This window comes from Gasterosteus aculeatus, chromosome 16 (assembly GCF_964276395.1).
Source record: "Gasterosteus aculeatus chromosome 16, fGasAcu3.hap1.1, whole genome shotgun sequence".
Taxonomy (NCBI): Eukaryota; Metazoa; Chordata; class Actinopteri; order Perciformes; family Gasterosteidae; genus Gasterosteus; species Gasterosteus aculeatus.
Window position 1 is genome coordinate 19,188,833 of NC_135704.1, and position 17,377 is coordinate 19,206,209.

The 17,377-nt window shown below is 52.9% G+C and overlaps 1 protein-coding gene across 15 annotated transcripts in view; it reads left to right on the forward strand.

Moving 5' to 3' along the window:
- Positions 1–16,954, forward strand: part of LOC120833649 (mitogen-activated protein kinase kinase kinase kinase 4) — a 38,250-nt gene extending 21,296 nt beyond the window's left edge. Inside the window, exons 12-31 of one of the 15 annotated variants that reach the window (XM_078090905.1) lie at positions 137–347; positions 719–880; positions 1,131–1,217; positions 1,748–1,960; positions 3,442–3,603; positions 5,783–5,892; positions 6,818–6,972; positions 7,084–7,175; positions 7,687–7,865; positions 7,964–8,081; positions 8,413–8,880; positions 10,647–10,761; positions 10,883–11,050; positions 11,862–12,005; positions 12,618–12,752; positions 13,509–13,609; positions 13,703–13,852; positions 14,046–14,205; positions 14,333–14,472; positions 15,266–16,954. In XM_078090905.1, coding sequence (XP_077947031.1) covers positions 137–347; positions 719–880; positions 1,131–1,217; positions 1,748–1,960; positions 3,442–3,603; positions 5,783–5,892; positions 6,818–6,972; positions 7,084–7,175; positions 7,687–7,865; positions 7,964–8,081; positions 8,413–8,880; positions 10,647–10,761; positions 10,883–11,050; positions 11,862–12,005; positions 12,618–12,752; positions 13,509–13,609; positions 13,703–13,852; positions 14,046–14,205; positions 14,333–14,472; positions 15,266–15,349 — 3,154 coding nt within the window. In that variant the 3' untranslated portion in view covers positions 15,350–16,954. The remainder of the gene's footprint in view (positions 1–136; positions 348–718; positions 881–1,130; positions 1,218–1,747; positions 1,961–3,441; positions 3,604–5,782; positions 5,893–6,817; positions 6,973–7,083; positions 7,176–7,686; positions 7,866–7,963; positions 8,082–8,412; positions 8,881–10,646; positions 10,762–10,882; positions 11,051–11,861; positions 12,006–12,617; positions 12,753–13,508; positions 13,610–13,702; positions 13,853–14,045; positions 14,206–14,332; positions 14,473–15,265) is intronic. The other 14 variants (XM_078090906.1, XM_078090913.1, XM_078090907.1 and 11 more) reach the window with 14 other exon arrangements.
- Positions 16,955–17,377: the final 423 nt, after the last annotated feature.

Consider the following 17,377-nt stretch of genomic DNA (forward strand, 5'->3'; position numbering starts at 1 on the left):
GTGCACAAACCACTACCACGTAATCAAGTGGGCGCCATGGCAACGGGCCACAGGTTCTGATGGGATCCACAAGACCCTCCGAGTGCCTTAAACCCCTCCCCCACCTCTCCCCCCTCTTCCCCCTCTCCCCGTGCAGCTCCATCGTCAACGTGCCGGGCGAGTCGACGCTGCGCCGCGACTTCATCCGCCTGCAGCAGGAGAACAAGGAGCGCTCGGAGGCGCTGCGCCGCCAGCAGCTCCTCCAGGAGCAGCAGCTCCGCGAGCAGGAGGAGTACAAGAGGCAGCTGCTGGCCGAGAGGCAGAAGCGCATCGAGCAGCAGAAGGAGCAGCGGCGGCGGCTGGAGGAGGTGACGCCGTGCAATGCATTGTGGGAAGGGGACGGCCCTTTGTCTCCTTCTCCAGAACCATATCTAAAGTATGTGTGGATGTTATTTAAGGAGAGACTGAAACCTGTGAGTTATTCGCTGGTTCTGTGAAGCCGTGTTATTCAGGGTGGATGGATGAAGGGTGAAGAGCAACATGGAGATCAAATGAGTTCTGTGTAGTTTAATCAAAAGTTAAATTCAAACCATGAGAAGCGGTACGGGAGCCCAGAAAGGACAAACCAAACCGACCTAAGCTTCTCTTTGGCCCCTGAAAGCCACCGTAGTTCTTCACATTATTGTTATTCACTCATCAGTAATATTGTTTTTCATTTTGTTTTTTCTCCGCCGCGCAGCAACAACGGCGTGAGCGCGAGATGAGGCGCCAGCAGGAGCGCGAGCAACGCCGGCGCGAGCAGGAGGAAAAGAGGCGGGTGGAGGAGATGGAGCGCCGCCGCAAAGAGGAGGAGGAGCGGCGGAGGGCGGAGGAGGAGAAGAGGAGGGCCGACCGGGAGCAGGTAGACGATCAGAGTGCTCCGATCCAGATCCAGCGCCGTGTGCACGCTGTGGGGGGGGGGGGGCGGGGTCCACGCTGTGGGGTGACGGGGGGGGGTCCACGCTGGGAGGGGGGGGGAGACGCTTTGAGAAGTCTGATGTGGGATTCGTTTCAGTTATATAGATATCTGCAGCACTTCCTCCCCATGAAGAAGCTTTGCGTGCAGTGTCTTCCTGTTTTTGAAGGGGGGCGGGGCTGTGTTTGATTGACAGGAGTACATCCGCCGTCAGCTGGAGGAGGAGCAGAGGCACCTGGAGATCCTGCAGCAGCAGCTGCTCCACGAGCAGGCCATGCTGCTGGTGAGTGGCTCCGCCCCCTTTCTCCTCCGTGTCGGCGTGGAGGCCGTTCCTTTATTTCCTTCTCCAAGCGCGTTAAAATTTACAACGAAGCAACTTGTTTATTCCTCCGGCTGAGTTGTTATCCGCGGACGTTTATCGCTCTGGGGGGGTCGAAGCTTTACAGGTTTCTTTCCCGTAGTCACGGCAACGACGTCACGAGGAAACGAGTCACCCATCTGGAGAAGAGGGCTTCCCCTGCTTGAATGCCAGATGTGTTTTCATATATACATATGAAAATTTGAAAATCCCAAAGCCGGAATTTTCCCCTAACACACAAAAACGTGTGTTTTTGACTAAACTGTGTAGTTAATTCATATGTTTTACTGTAGATCTGAAATGGATAACGAATAAGCAGATGTTAAGGCCCTCTGGTCTCATTGTTTCCATGGCGATGCTCTCACAGCTCTGCACAATGAGCTCGGCGTTCTAAACATAAATAAAGAACAAAGCATGAATAAGAGTTGTGGTCCCCCCCCCCCCCCTGTACTCAGGAGTACAAATGGCAGGAGCTTGAGGAGCAGCGGCAAGCCCAGAAGCTCCAGGTTCAGCTTCAGCAGGCCCACCGCCTGCCCCTCCAGAACCAGAACCCGGGTAGTAACAAGCCCGAACCCTCCCAGACCGCGCCCCAGGACGTAAAGCCAGACTCTCAACGAGCTGACCTCCCAGCCCCCGCCCCCGCCCCGGCCTCTGAGCCAATCAGAGAGGTGAACCCCCTCGTGGGTGACGTGCCGTAGAATGATTCCTTTGCTTGTGTGCACTCACTCTGCTGCTGGTGTGGACGAGCAGAGCAATTTATCAAAGGCTGAGTAACTCTAGGTCAGGGTCTGAGTCTAACTCTAGGTCTCAGTATAACTCTAGGTCTGTGTCTAACTCTAGGTCTGAGTCTGGGTCTGGTTCTAACTCTAGGTCTGGGTCTAACTCTGGGTCTGGGTCTAACTTTTGGTCTAACTCTAGGTCTGGGTCTGAGTCTAGCTCTCGGTCTTAGTCTAGCTCTCGGTCTTAGTCTAGCTCTAGGTCTGGGTCTAACTCCAGGTCTGGGTCTGAGTCTAGCTCTCGGTCTTAGTCTAGCTCTCGGTCTTAGTCTAGCTGTCGATCTGAGTCTAGCTCTCGGTCTGGGTCTAACTCTGGATCTGGGGCTAACTCTGGGTCTAACTCTAGGTCTGGGGCTAACTCTAGGTCTGGGGCTAACTCTAGGTCTGGGGCTAACTCTGGGTCTGAGTCTAGCTCTGGGTCTAGGTCTGGGTCTAGCTCTGGGTCTAACTCTGGGTCTGGGGCTAACTCTAGGTCTGGGGCTAACTCTGGGTCTAAGTCTAGGTCTGGGTCTAGCTCTAGGTCTGGGTCTAACTCTAGGTCTGGGTCTAACTCTGGGTCTGGGGCTAACTCTAGGTCTGAGTCTAACTCTAGGTCTGAGTCTATTTCTGGGTCTGGGTCTAACTCTAGGTCTGGGTCTAACTCTAGGTCTGGGTCTAACTAGGTCTGGGTCTAACTCTGGGTCTGGGTCTAACTCTAGGTCTGGGTCTAACTAGGTCTGGGTCTAACTCTGGGTCTGGGTCTAACTCTAGGTCTGGGTCTAACTAGGTCTGGGTCTAACTCTGGGTCTGGGTCTAACTCTAGGTCTGGGTCTAACTAGGTCTGGGTCTAACTCTGGGTCTGGGTCTAACTCTAGGTCTGGGTCTAACTAGGTCTGGGTCTAACTCTGGGTCTGGGTCTAACTCTAGGTCTGGGTCTAACTTGGTCTGGGTCTAACTCTGGGTCTGAGTAAAGCATAGTGCTTTTTCAATTTGTATAAAGAATGTTTGCATGAATCACTAGTTGTTCATGTAGAACCTCTTCGTTGAACTTTTCAAAGAGGCGCTCAGTGAGGCTCAGGTGAGGCTCAGTGAGGCTCAGTGAGGCTCAGTGAGGCTCAGTGAGGCTCAGGTGAGGCTCAGTGAGGCTCAGTGAGGCTCAGGTGAGGCTCAGTGAGGCTCAGGTGAGGCTCAGGTGAGGCTCAGTGAGGCTCAGGTGACCCGGCGTGCGTCCTAACGCGTCACGTGACCTCTGCATTGTTTGTGCTTTGTTGATGAACGTCCTCCACTCTGCAGCTGGATGAAACTAACACACCCTCGGCTCCCCTGATTGGCTTCACGTTGAACTTTGAACCACTGTAACGGCGCCCGTCTGCCCCCCCCCTCCCCCCTCGTAGGCAGACGACCGCTACCGGAAGAACATCCAGGGCTCTCCTCAGGCGGCGTCCACCAAACCGCAGCTGCCGCCAGTGCCGCCACGCTCCGAGTCCTCCTCCCACCCCAATGGCAACCCGGCCCCGGAGGTGGCGCCCGCCGTGCACCGGCCCGTGGAACCGCAGGTAACCCCCCCCCACCTCGCACACACCTGTTTCACCTCCACCGCTCAGGCCCCCTGCTGCCTTTGTCCTCCTGCCTGCGGACTCGGTCGGAGCTCATGTTTGTTTAGAGAGTCTCAAGGTGAACACTCGCGTCACGTGACGGCGACTTCCTGTCCACGCTTTGATCCCACAAACCGCTCACATCTCGCTCTTCTGTCTGCTGTTCATCTTTGCAGCGATTTCCTTTCCTCTGGCCGGTAGAAGCGGCCGCTATGATGTCATCGCCGATGACGTTTTGTTTCTCTGCTCTTGGATCAGTTCGCCCTGAGCACCAGGAGAAGAGTGGTGCTGAATGTGGAGGTTAAACGAGCCGTTGTTTGGACCAATCAGCCGCAGGCTATGTAAGAAGTGGGCGTTGTCATGGTGACGTCACACATTGGTTTCTCGTGTCATGAAGCCTCGACTTTGGCAGTTTGACCGTCGCCGTATTGTTTGTTTTCCCAACCAGAGGGTCACACAATAGGTGGAAGAACGACGTACAACCAGTCATAGACGTCTATGAGGAAATGACTCCACTTCTCTCTGGGTTTATTCCCTCAGTAAACATTATAAACATGAGTTCATGGTCTCAGTCTCTAGTTTAAGTCTTCTTCAGTACAGCATGATGTTCATTTAGTGAATTATGGTCCATGTAGAGTCAAACGGACCATAAAGCTGGAGACACTTTAGGGCGGGGCTACGCTCTGATTGACAGCTCTCTAACAGAGACGTATGCACCGTCTCTACGTCTCACTTCCTGTTCACTGGTTGCAAGAACGAAAAGAACCCGAGGCTTCGAAACGTCCACAAACCAGCAGGTGACGTCACCATGGCGACGACCTCCTCCCACTCGCCGTCTGTGACTCGGCTCTGGAAGGTGGAGACGTGGAGCTCATGTGGTGAACTGTTTCTCTCGCTGGTCGTTGGGCTGCTGTTTCCTCAGTGTGAGTCGGCCGGAGTAGATCGTGTTTTTGCGGATGATGTCGTTGGTCACAGAGAGGGGAGGAGCTCTGGATGCGTCCTTGTGTTAGTCTTCATCCTTTCTCAGGAGTCTAATCTGCTTCTATCGTATGTGAGATGTTTGATTTCCTTCTTCTTCCAGGGCTGTCATCACTTCCCCATTTCCCTTTAAAAGCCTCCATCAAAAGACAGCTTTGTGTTTTCTTCATTCTCTAACAGATAATCTTTTGTTGGCGACCCTGATATCTTCTTTTGTGATTAACCCTTTGATTGACAGGTGGTCCTCCCACTTGTCACAGCCAACAGGAGCCCTTTATTCAAATGTGTCACTGTGTGTGTGTGTGTGTGTGTGTGTGTGTGTCTGCTCATCGTGTGCTGTTGATCCTGAGATGATTCACTGGCACCCAGATGTGCGTCCAGGTGACTCGTCTGTGAACGATCCGCTCCACCGAAGCCAAGCGGTCTCGAATGTGTCGCACAGATTAAATCACACCAGAGACGTCTGTTTTCGGGGGTCTGACTCATGTTGGATTAAAATAATGCCTCATTATTACGCAGCCTCAGCGTCTTAAAGCAAAAGGATCAAGTTGTAATACATATCAGTTATTAATATATAACTAATATAATATTAGTTAAGATATTAAAATATGAGAATGACTTGACTTTAATGAGCTTTGCTCCCATTGGACCAACAGAAACATTCTTCGGGGGGGAGGTCTTCATCTCAGAGGTCAAAGAGCTCTCCGTCTCTTCCTTCCATACAGGAAGTTGGAGGCTCTTCTCCTTCCTGAAGGTCTCATGTTCTTTCAGTTGAAGATGCCTCACGCTGGGCTTTCTGGGATGTTATTTAATAAAAGAGGGGCGTTTCACAAACGCACAAAATGTTCCTTCTTAAGATGAATAAACCGTAATCTGCAGGTTTTCATCCATATCGAGTAAAACTCTTGAAGATGCAGCCGGCAGGAGTTATGCCCAAAGGAACGGCCACCATCCAACGCCCATGTATGTCGTTACTCAGCATGAAGACGGGCTAGAAAGGGAAGCGTTTAGGAGGCACCAGCTGAAGGTGCAGCGTGTCGTTTCAGCCTCAGTCGGCTCACTGAGCTCCGTGACAATCACAAGGCGTATTTCTTCATCCCTGCGAGATGTTCCACAGACAGAGTGTTCACGTGTGAGCTGGTCACTGTCTCTATCACGAAAGGTTCCCGTAAGGACCACGTCAAGGTCCCCGGTGTTGCCGAGGCGGGGCTCGCCTCATCACCACGGCAACGCCACACACGGCAGCCATGCTGTGCACCGGCCCGTCGCCAGGTAAACAGACATTACTCGCCCTTCTCGTTTGTGTTGATGGAAAATAAAATCTGCACAGTTTGGTAAATTATTCATCTTTATTATAAAAAAATAAAAACTAGTTTTGTAACTGTGAATAATTTATCTAGAATAACATCTATAATTTATTGTCCACCTGTCTGGAGTTTGTGTTTGTGAAAACATAAAAAAGCAGAGAAGAAGTATTTGCATAAAATAGCAAGTAAAATGCAAATGAAGGAGAGTTAAACTGGGCCCAGAATGCTGCCCTGTGGGACTCCACTGCTTCTGTATTTAGGGGAGAATTTAAGAGTTCAGGTAATGAGCTGAATCAGTCCAGGACTCAAAACACAAATGAGATCTCAGTGAACGCACACTGCACACAACGTACCGAGTAAAGTCCTTTGCAGGCTTCAGGAAGAAGAAAGAACCCTGAAGCTCTGTGAAACTGTCTCGTTAAAAAGAGATAAAACGGAGTTTCACTCGACAAACAGGCACATTGTTTGGAGATGGATCAAACGCACACAAACACAGTGTCTGTACAACCGGCGCACTCTGTGACTTCCCCGTGTGTCTCTCCGGCTGTGGGTGTGTGTGTGGTGTGTGTGGGGGAGGGTTTATGTAATATCTGTCTAACCTTCCTTTGTGTGTGTTTGCACACTTTTCTATTTCCAAACTGTGAATCTTCTCACGAGATACTCGTGAGATGCATCTTACTTAATCTCCAGAACAACTCGTAGTCTGTTCTTACTCCACCTTTTTAGCATATTTGAAAGACTCTAACGCTGGAAATGCAATGAAGGGAGTCTGTTAATATAATGATTAATATATTTATTATATTAAATAAAAAAGTCCCCAGTGTGTAAATGTGAGCAGTCGGTGTCCTGTGCCTGTGACCTTGTTGACCCGCTGTTTGTTGGCTCTGCAGCGCGGCCGAGCCTCGGCTGCTGTGGGAGCGAGTGGAGAAACTGGTTCCCAGGCCCACCAGTAACAGCGGAGCCTCCAGTTCCTCCAGCAGCTCCAGCAACTCCAGCTCGCAGCCCGGCTCCCACTGCGGCTCTGGGGAGCGCTTCAGGGCCCGCCGTGAGTCCACGCGCACCTTCCGCCGGGCCGCACCCAGACAACATGCAGGGGGGGTGGAGGCACAGCCGCCATTTAGAGTAAACTGATCTTTTCACCTCCACCTCCCTTCAGCCTCGTCCAAATCCGAGGGCTCGCCCCTCCAACGGCCCGACGGCACAAACCCCGAGGAGAGGCGGGACTTGGTCCGGCCGAACAGACCAGCGGTGAGCGTTGAGTCCACGCCCGACTAGCCGGTTGCGTAGCTCGCTAGCTGGGATGGATCTAGAGCTAGGAGTGTGTGTGTGTGTGTGTGTGTGTGTGTGTGTGTGTGGCCTGATGGCGCGTTTCTCTACGGAGTGAATGACAGCGGTGGACTTTGCGGCGCTCGCTGGCTGAAGGGTTTCCTGCACCTTGCTGCTTGCTTTCTCTCTCCGATGGCGGCCATCTTGACTGCCGCTCCCTCTGTGTCTCATTACTCAAGTCCATCACTAACCTTCGGGGATCCTCCCGCGCTCGCCGCTCTAACGTTGGCTTCTCATTGGCTGGAGCGCGTCTTTTAACAACTTCCTCTCCCGCAGCTTTCCGTTTCCTGCCGACTGAACGTCTTGACTAACAGCTCGCGGGTAGAAGAAAGAGAAACGGCCGGCCGGCGTTCCAACGGAGGGAGACGCGCGTCAGCCAATGACCTCAAATGACGCCGCTCTCTCTTTTTCTCCTCTCACCTTTGACCTTCAGGACCTGACGGCTCTGGCCAAGGAGCTGCGAGCCGTGGACGATGTCCGCCCCCCCAACAAGGTGACGGATTACTCCTCCTCCAGCGATGACTCGGACACCACCGACGAAGACGACGACGAAGAGGTCGACCAGGAGGCCGGCGAGGAATCGACCTCGGGCCCCGAGGACTCCAGAGCCGCGTACGTGTCGGATTCATTATGACGTCGTCACGCGCATGCGTGACATTATGATTCCGTGGACCCGGCCAGCAGTGAACTCGCTCTTCTTCCGTCCGCAGCTCGTCCCGCCTGAGTAACGGGGAGACGGAGTCGGTGAAAACCATGATCGTACACGACGAGGGCGAGAGCGACGCCGGCTCCACGCCGTGCAAAGACGGCACGCTGATCGTCAGACAGGTACCGCCGGGGGGGGCGACAACCACAGCAACCATCTCCAGCACTCCCTGTTGTGTTTACTCCCATTTGGTTTGTGTTCACGTGTGGTGTTGTTGATTTGTCGGCCGCTGAGAGCCGCTCGGCGTCCCTGAGGACAGACCTTCCCTGTAGCTCAGTGACACGAGGAAGACGAGTAGCTGGTCTTCAGGAGCAAAAGGCCTCATGTTCCATTTTAGATCCATTTTAGATCCATTCCCCATCGGATGCCGTTAGGATTGAGCATTTCAGCTAAACGATGACCTGACCTTTGAGGACGGCGTTGAGCTAACGAGAGTCTTCCTCCCGCCTGTAGAGTAGCCGCTGTAGTTCCGCCCCAGCTGACAGCCCCCCCTCCCCAGGACCGACCCGCCGCTCAGTTAGGCCCTCGGCCGTCTGCCCCTCTTTCTACTTCCAGAGCGCAGGTGACGGCAGAAAGCGTCCGGGCCCCGGCCCGGGTCGAGCCCCGCCCCTCCCCGGCCTGCTCGCGGGCTTCGCCCCGAGCGCCGGCCCGGGTCTCAGCCACCGCGCCCCCAGCCCCCACCATCATCACCACCACCACCACCACCACAACAACCACCACCATCATCACCCCACACAGCACTCGGAGAGGAACGGCCTCGCCGGCCGAATCCACCACCTCCCAGACCTGATCCAGCAGAGCCACCATTCCTCCCCCCCCTCCTCCTCCTCCGCATCAAACTCCCCCTCCTCCTCCAGCCTCGCCAGCCCCTCCTCCATGTCCCCCCAGAGCCCCATGGAAACGCTCAGCCTCCTCATAGAGGTACGTTGTCCGAATCCCCGACACGGGATCCTTCTAAGAGCATCATACATGGTGGGGGGTCCGGGTCCTCGTGGTCCGCGTAGTAGTAGTTCACAGGTCCTCAGCAGCTGCAGACTCCTATTTAAAGTTACTGTGGGGAACTTTTAACTGGTCCTGAACCGGTCTCGATATATAACCCTGATCCCAGAGACGTAGTGCTGGACCTTCTGGAGGGAAGGGAGGCCCGGGAGGACCAGGACCAGGACTGAGAGGGTCAGACCAAAGGAACGCTGGTGGTTGAGACACTATAAACGACACAATAAAAAAACAAATAAAAAGTTTCTCCCAGTAACTTGAATGCGGTGTCGCTCTGTGGTGGCCTGTGGTGTTCTGACGTGATGGGGAGGCACTCGGCGCCCTCTGCTGGCCGCCATCGGCCCGGCGGCCTCCTCTCAGATCCACGCTACATGTGGACGCTGTAGTTACACAGTGTTTGTTAATACAGAGGGGGGGAGCGGGAGGGGGAGGGGGGGGGTGCTGCGTCTCAGGGGTGATTCAGACGTTCCACATGAAGACAAAGCAACTGTTTATTTATATTCTTTTGACATCCTGTTAAAAATACATTCAGGCCCCATCGGGTGAACTTTTGGGTTACGATGTAATCTCGTCCCAGCAGACGTGTTTGCGCTGGTTCACTGCCCCCCCCCCCCTCCACACACACACATCTAAATCTCATTTTCATTCATGTGGCCCGTTCCCAGTCGTATTCTCACATTCTACAGACAGCAAGTCGTAGCCGACAGGTTAGGAGCCCGACGGCAAGTACGTCTCCGGAAAACCACCTTTTGTTCTTTTTGTCGACACGTTTTTGCTTCCGTCGTCATGGTTTCCCCTCCACCTTTTCCCCTCTGTGTTCATGGATTCCCCTCCACCTTTTCCCCTCTGTGTTCATGGTTTCCCCTCCACCTTTTCCCCTCTGTGTTCATGGTTTCCCCTCCACCTTTTCCCCTCTGTGTTCATGGTTTCCCCTCCACCTTTTCCCCTCTGTGTTCATGGATTCCCCTCCACCTTTTCCCCTCTGTGTTCATGGATTCCCCTCCACCTTTTCCCCTCTGTGTTCATGGATTCCCCTCCACCTTCTCCCCTCTGTGTTCATGGATTCCCCTCCACCTTTTCCCCTCTGTGTTCATGGATTCCCCTCCACCTTTTCCCCTCTGTGTTCATGGTTTCCCCTCCACCTTTTCCCCTCTGTGTTCATGGATTCCCCTCCACCTTTTCCCCTCTGTGTTCATGGATTCCCCTCCACCTTTTCCCCTCTGTGTTCATGGATTCCCCTCCACCTTCTCCCCTCTGTGTTCATGGATTCCCCTCCACCTTTTCCCCTCTGTGTTCATGGATTCCCCTCCACCTTTTCCCCTCTGTGTTCATGGATTCCCCTCCACCTTTTCCCCTCTGTGTTCATGGATTCGCCTCCACCTTTTCCCCTCTGTGTTCATGGATTCCCCTCCACCTTTTCCCCTCTGTGTTCATGGATTCCCCTCCACCTTTTCCCCTCTGTGTTCATGGATTCGCCTCCACCTTTTCCCCTCTGTGTTCATGGATTCCCCTCCACCTTTTCCCCTCTGTGTTCATGGATTCCCCTCCACCTTTTCCCCTCTGTGTTCATGGATTCCCCTCCACCTTTTCCCCTCTGTGTTGGATGCGCATGCGGCTCCTCTGAGGCTCCTCGTTGTTCTCGTTGGACGTTGAGCTTTGGAGGAGCTGACCGTGGTTCCTTCTCTCCGTAGAGCCAGTCTAGTAACAACATGCAGAAGCACAAGTCCTCCTCCTCCTTCACGCCGTTCATCGACCCCCGCCTCCTGCAGGTGTCTCCGTCCACCGGCAGCGCCCTCAACAACATCGGTAGGTTGCAGAGGTCAAAACAATCACAATCTCTCCCCTTTAAATATCACTATCACCCCCCACCCCCCCCCTCCTGCTACACTCACGCTGACCATGTAACCTCTGACCTCTGCCCTCTCAGGCTACGGGAACGACGCCCGGCTGGCCGAGGCGCTGAGGGCCGACCCGTCCCGTAAGGGCTCCGTGGTCAACGTAAACCCGGTGAACACGCGGCCGCAGAGCGACACGCCGGAGATCCGCAAGTACAAGAAGAGGTTCAACTCGGAGATCCTGTGCGCCGCGCTGTGGGGTCAGAGCCTTCCTCCTCCTCCTCCTCCTCCTCTTCTCTTCCTCTTCCTCCTCCTCCTTCTGCCTCCTCCTTCTCTTCCTCCTCCTCTTCCTCCTCTACCTCCTCTCCTCCTCCTGTGTGTATATTTATATATATATATATATATATATTAGTGCAGATAAACACATTATTAACAGCGTTAACCCAAACCCATTTTAATGGCGTCAATGTTTTTCTCGCTTGCTTTTTGCTTTGCATGTTGTGATCCAGCTGCTTGATCCTGTTTGAAGGACAGTCAGACAAATGTCACGTCATTCTTCTTCATAAAAAAAGCCACCAGCACAACAACATATGATCGTATATTAAATTCATTTACATTAACATGTAAATCATTTTTTCAAGTACACACAAAACCCTTAACCTTAAATGTGCACTTCATAATTTTTGGCAATGTTGTTTTTCAATAAAATAAAACATTTGCATAAAGCAAGCCAATCACTTTTCCATGTTGATAAGAACATTAAAATAAGAAATTATGGAGAAAAAAACGAAGGTACATTTAGAATAGATACAAATGTGCGATTAATTTTGAGTTAACTTACGACATCAATGTGATTAATCGTGATTAAATATTGTTTTGACAGCACTAATCATCTTCACCACCTAGTGGCACAGCAGAGTCCTGATGGTGTGTGTGTGTGCGTGTGTGTGTGTGTGTGTGTGTGTGTGTCTGTGTGTCTGTGTGTGTGTGTGTGTGTGCGTGCGTGCGTGCGTGTGTGTGTGTGTGTGTGTGCGTGCGCGCGTGTGTGTGTGTGTGTGTGTGTGAGAGCAGGCGTGAACCTCCTGGTGGGGACAGAGAGCGGTCTGATGCTGTTGGATCGCAGCGGTCAGGGGAAAGTTTATCCTCTGATCAGCCGTCGGCGCTTCCAGCAGATGGACGTCCTGGAGGGACTCAACGTCCTGGTCACCATATCAGGTACACACACACACACACACACACACAAACGCACACACGCACACACACACACACACACACACACACACACACAGGTCTTGCCCAAGCATTGTGATACACACATACACGTTCCTACTTCTCCTTCTCAATGTCACACACACACACACACACACACACACACACACACACACACACACACACACACACACACACACATGCAGTCAGATGTCTGTGAGTGACGCACAGTGTGTAAAGCCACGTGTGTGACATGTACACACACACACACACACGTTGTCTTCATGCTGACGGGCTTCTGTGAGGAGAAGTAGAATACGCGTCATGGAAAGTTCTGTTTGAGAAGCAGAAATAATGTGAGGCAATTATACAATACTATGACTTTTAATCGAGCGTCATGCTTTAAGTTACGATCCGTTAATTTATGCGAAATAGTTTCTCTCAGAATGAAACCAGGACACAAAAATATATTCTCAGCATCCAATCAAAAACACATTTTAAGCCTCAAGGAGCCTGAAGGTCAGAATGACAGCTCCTCAGTCTGAGGAGAGAAGACTCGGGTCTTCTGGTGGAGGAGTTGAATGCATCCGACATGATTGTTGGACGTCTGTGTTGCAGGTAAGAAGAACAAGCTCCGGGTGTACTACCTGTCCTGGCTGAGGAACAAGATCCTGCACAACGACCCCGAGGTGGAGAAGAAGCAGGGCTGGACCACGGTGGGAGACCTGGAGGGCTGCGTCCACTACAACGTCGGTAGGCCACGCCCCCGCGCACCCCGCACGCCAACCATAGGCACACGTTTAGGGGCCCAGACTCTGCAGGACATTCGGTCCTCCGTGGGGTCTCAACATGCGCCGTTACTTCATCCGATCATATTATATTCACAACGCCATCTCTCAGGGCTCAATAGCTCCACCAGCGCAGCTCCGGAGCTCCAGAGCCGCTGCGTTGCCGTGGAGACGCGACGTGCTGGGAAGCCCTCAGTGAAGTAACGTCAGAGACGACCTGTCCAAAATCCAGGATGTCCCCGTCATGGCGGTTGAAGACGGGCACTTCCTGTTGGAAACCCCTCCACGCTCCATCTGCTATCACCGACTTCCTGTCGGCCGGTCTCGAGCGAGCCGATTGGTCCAGCGGAGTCTTTGTTTGAGCACTCGTGGAAAGTACAGTTCAGGGCTTTCCAGACGATTTTGAGAAACACTCAACAAAGAGATGAAAGTCTTCTGCTGTAACTCGTCCCAACGCGAGGAACAAGAGTCTTACGTTTACAGCGGCTGAATTAATGCAGTGAAGATGCTGCGGCGCAAAAGCTGTTGTTTGGGGAATTAAGATGAAACGGCAAAAGTAAAGACTTTTTATGAGAATTAGTAAGAGTATACAAGCATTACATCACAAACATGATACCTAATAAAATTCTCCGAGAAGCAAAGAGCACAAAGACCAGCTGAAAACTCACCAACCGGAGGAACGGCTTGTGTTGCTCTAACCTTTATGTTTTTTGTTCCTCAGTGAAATATGAGCGGATCAAGTTCTTGGTTCTGGCTCTGAAGCACTCTGTGGAGGTCTACGCCTGGGCCCCGAAGCCCTACCACAAGTTCATGGCCTTCAAGGTGAGTCGACCCACTGGCTCGGCTTCGTTAGCTTCGTTAGCTTCGTTAGCTTCGTTAGCTTCGTTAGCTCATCACATTGTTTCTCCTGCTCAGTCTTTCGGCGACCTGGTGCACAAGCCGCTGCTGGTCGACCTGACCGTGGAGGAGGGCCAGAGGTTAAAGGTCATCTACGGCTCGGCCTCGGGCTTCCACGCCGTGGACGTGGACTCCGGGGCCGTCTACGACATCTACCTGCCGACGCACGTGAGGACGCCCCCACTAGGCCTCTTTTTGAGTATTGAGGGGGTTGTTTAGTCATCAGCTCAGGGTGGAGGGACACGTCCCCTCCATGTTCCACAGCGATGCCGACATGGAGACAGAGGAGGCCCCAGAGCAGGATTACCTGCATTATGTCTTCTCTGTCGTCAAAAGGCCTTTGTCTCCCCCCCCCCTGCAGATCCAGACCCACATCCAGTCCCACGCCATCATCATCCTGCCCAACACCGACGGCATCGAGCTGCTGGTGTGCTACGAGGACGAGGGCGTCTACGTCAACACCTACGGACGCATCACCAAGGACGTGGTGCTGCAGTGGGGGGAGATGCCCACCTCAGTGGGTGAGTCGGGGGACAATTCATGCGTAGTTTTGTGTGGGAGGATCTATTCATCAAAGTTCATGTTTGTGATGAGTCATTAAACATCACATGCTAACGCGGCTATCTCCTCTTCACTGCATCTCTGCAGCCTACATCCGCTCCAACCAGATCATGGGCTGGGGGGAGAAGGCCATCGAGATCCGCTCGGTGGAGACCGGCCACCTGGATGGCGTCTTCATGCACAAGAGGGCCCAGAGACTCAAGTTCCTCTGTGAGAGGAACGACAAGGTGAGGGGCCTCCTGCTGGGGTCCAACCTGGATGGAGAAGAGAACGTTGTAGTGTCGTTAATGATGGACGAAGAGCCCAATGAATGCCTCTTTGTTCCAATCAGCAGATAGTCTTTAACCAGGTGACCTGATGGCGTCTCCTCCCCCACCTTTGTCTCCTCCCCCCACATGTGTCCCCTCCCCCCACCTGTGTCTCCTCCCCCCACCTTTGTCTCCTCCCCCCACATGTGTCCCCTCCCCCCACCTGTGTCCCCTCCCCCCACATGTATCCCCTCCCCCCACCTCTGTCTCCCCCGCCCACCTGTGTCTCCTCCCCTCACCTGTGTCTCCACCCCTCACCTGTGTCTCCACCCCTCACCTGTGTCTCCTCCCCCCACCTGTGTCTCCTCCCCCCACCTGTGTCTCCTCCCCTCACCTGTGTCTCCACCCCTCACCTGTGTCTCCACCCCTCACCTGTGTCTCCACCCCTCACCTGTGTCTCTTCCCCCCACCTCTGTCTCCTCCCCCCACCTGTGTCTCCTCCCCCCACCTGTGTCTCCTCCCCTCACCTGTGTCTCCACCCCTCACCTGTGTCTCCACCCCTCACCTGTGTCTCCACCCCTCACCTGTGTCTCTTCCCCCCACCTCTGTCTCCTCCCCCCACCTGTGTCTCCTCCCCCCACCTGTGTCTCCTCCCCTCACCTGTGTCTCCACCCCTCACCTGTGTCTCCACCCCTCACCTGTGTCTCTTCCCCCCACCTCTGTCTCCTCCCCCCACCTGTGTCTCTTCTCCTCACCTGCGTCTCCTCCCCAGGTGTTCTTCGCCTCCGTCCGTTCTGGAGGCTCCAGCCAGGTGTACTTCATGACTCTGGGACGAAGTAACCTGCTCAGCTGGTAGAGGTCCGCGCCCCCCCCCCCCCTCCTCTTCATCGCCCTCCAACCCTTCGCTAACACTGGATGTCAGGACCCCCCGAGAGTGAGAGGGACTGCACCGACGTCACCTTTCAGTCTGGAGCTCCGCCCCCCCTGACATACATGAACATGAGGGGATGATTAATTAATATATGAATGAAAGTAGAAATAAATTAAATGTCAGTTTAAGAAGGGGGGGGGGGTACTTTAGTTGCTCCTGTGATGGCAATGGGACAGAATACTTCTACTACCTTCTAGGCCCCCCCCCCCCCCGTCTCTGCCGCGCCTTCTTCTCATGGGCCCACCGTTGTGTTAATACTGCAGTATTGTGTGTATTTGTACTGTTGTTTGACCTGCTGGTTGGAGGTTGAGGACTAAACTCAGGCGAGGGGGGGGCGGGGGGGGTAGTTCTGATGGAGGTCTCATGGATGTGACCTGGCCTGACTTGTGTGTGTGCGTGTGTGTGTGTGTGTTGTTGAAGTATTGTGTTGTTTCGACAGGTGCTTTACAAAAAAAACATTAATTAACAAATGGGGGGGGCTGAGGCAGTTTCTTTAATTATTACTATTATTATAAAGATAAGTGTAACTATGTGGAGTAAACATGTTTACCTTCTTTTTTTAGGATTCACGCACCTCCACCCTGTGTGTGTGTGTGTGTGTGTGTCTATAAGAGGAGGCGACACAGGTGTGTACCGTAAAAACATCCCTGAATCTTCCAGATGGGGTCATGTTTCTGCCCCCCCCCCCCAAAGGAAAGCATGGCCGCCTGAGCTGAACCGCTGTGAATAGGAGATTTAATAGATTCAGAGTGTGTGTGTGTGTGTGTGTGTGTGTGTGTGTGTGTGTGTGTGTGTGTGTGTGTGTGTGTGTGTGTGTGTGTGTGTGTGTGTGCACGCGCGCATTAACTTTACAGAATGTAGAGCTCGCGGTGGTCCGACGCATGAGACCATCTTTTTCCTCGTCACGACTTAACAGCCCCCAGGTGTTTTTCTTTTTTTGGGGGGGGGGGGGGTGAGGACTGGAATGGGGCGTTACCATGACAACGAGCAGAGCCCGTCTGCGAGGCTGGACTTCCTGCTGATGTGCATGTGAAAGACTGAGCACCATCCGCCTCCTCCAGGACTTTGACTTCCGTTTCCACGGCAACCCTTAAAGACAACGGCAGGTCAACGCCCCCCCCCCCCCCCCAGTAGTTAAGGACAACTTTGTTTGGGGAAGAGCAAGAAGAAGAAGTCGCTTGAAGCTTTGCGTGTTTTCTGTTCTCGATAGTTTCTGTGCGTCGGCGTGTGGCTCCGCCCACCTCAGGTGGAGGAAATGTTTACACAGGTTCTAATGCATCAATCACGTTATGTTTAATGCATATTTCTTGTTTCTTTGCCCAGCTGTAATTGGATATTCTTTAGTTTTTTCTTTGCTCCCCCCCTTCACTACATGACCTCCTTTACAGGACAATGAAGAACACGCGTGTGCTTCTTTCAGGTATTCACATAGCTCCGCTCCTCCAACGGATGACCTCCGTGCGACAGGAAGTCCTGCAAGCTTTATTTTTTGTTGTTTGTCTTTTTCTTTGAATAAACTTTTAAAAAGTACTTTCAAAAGAACCTCGTGTCCTTTGTCTCTGAAAGTTCCCTAAAAAACCCTCTCGTGTCGGCGTGTTGAAAGCAGCGTTGTTGTGACACGCGTTGGCCAATCAGAGCGTGAGAAGGAGACACTGTGTCCTCAGTTACATGGAGACATGTCCTCTGTTACAGTCATTGTGTCCTCTGATACATGGAGGACATGTTACATGGACACACTGTGTCCTCAGTTACATGGAGACATGTCCTCTGTTACATGGAGTTACATGGACACACTGTGTCCTCAGTTACATGGAGACATGTCCTCTGTTACATGGAGTTACATGGACACACTGTGTCCTCAGTTACATGGAGACATGTCCTCTGTTACATGGAGTTACATGGACACACTGTGTCCTCAGTTACATGGAGACATGTCCTCTGTTACATGGAGTT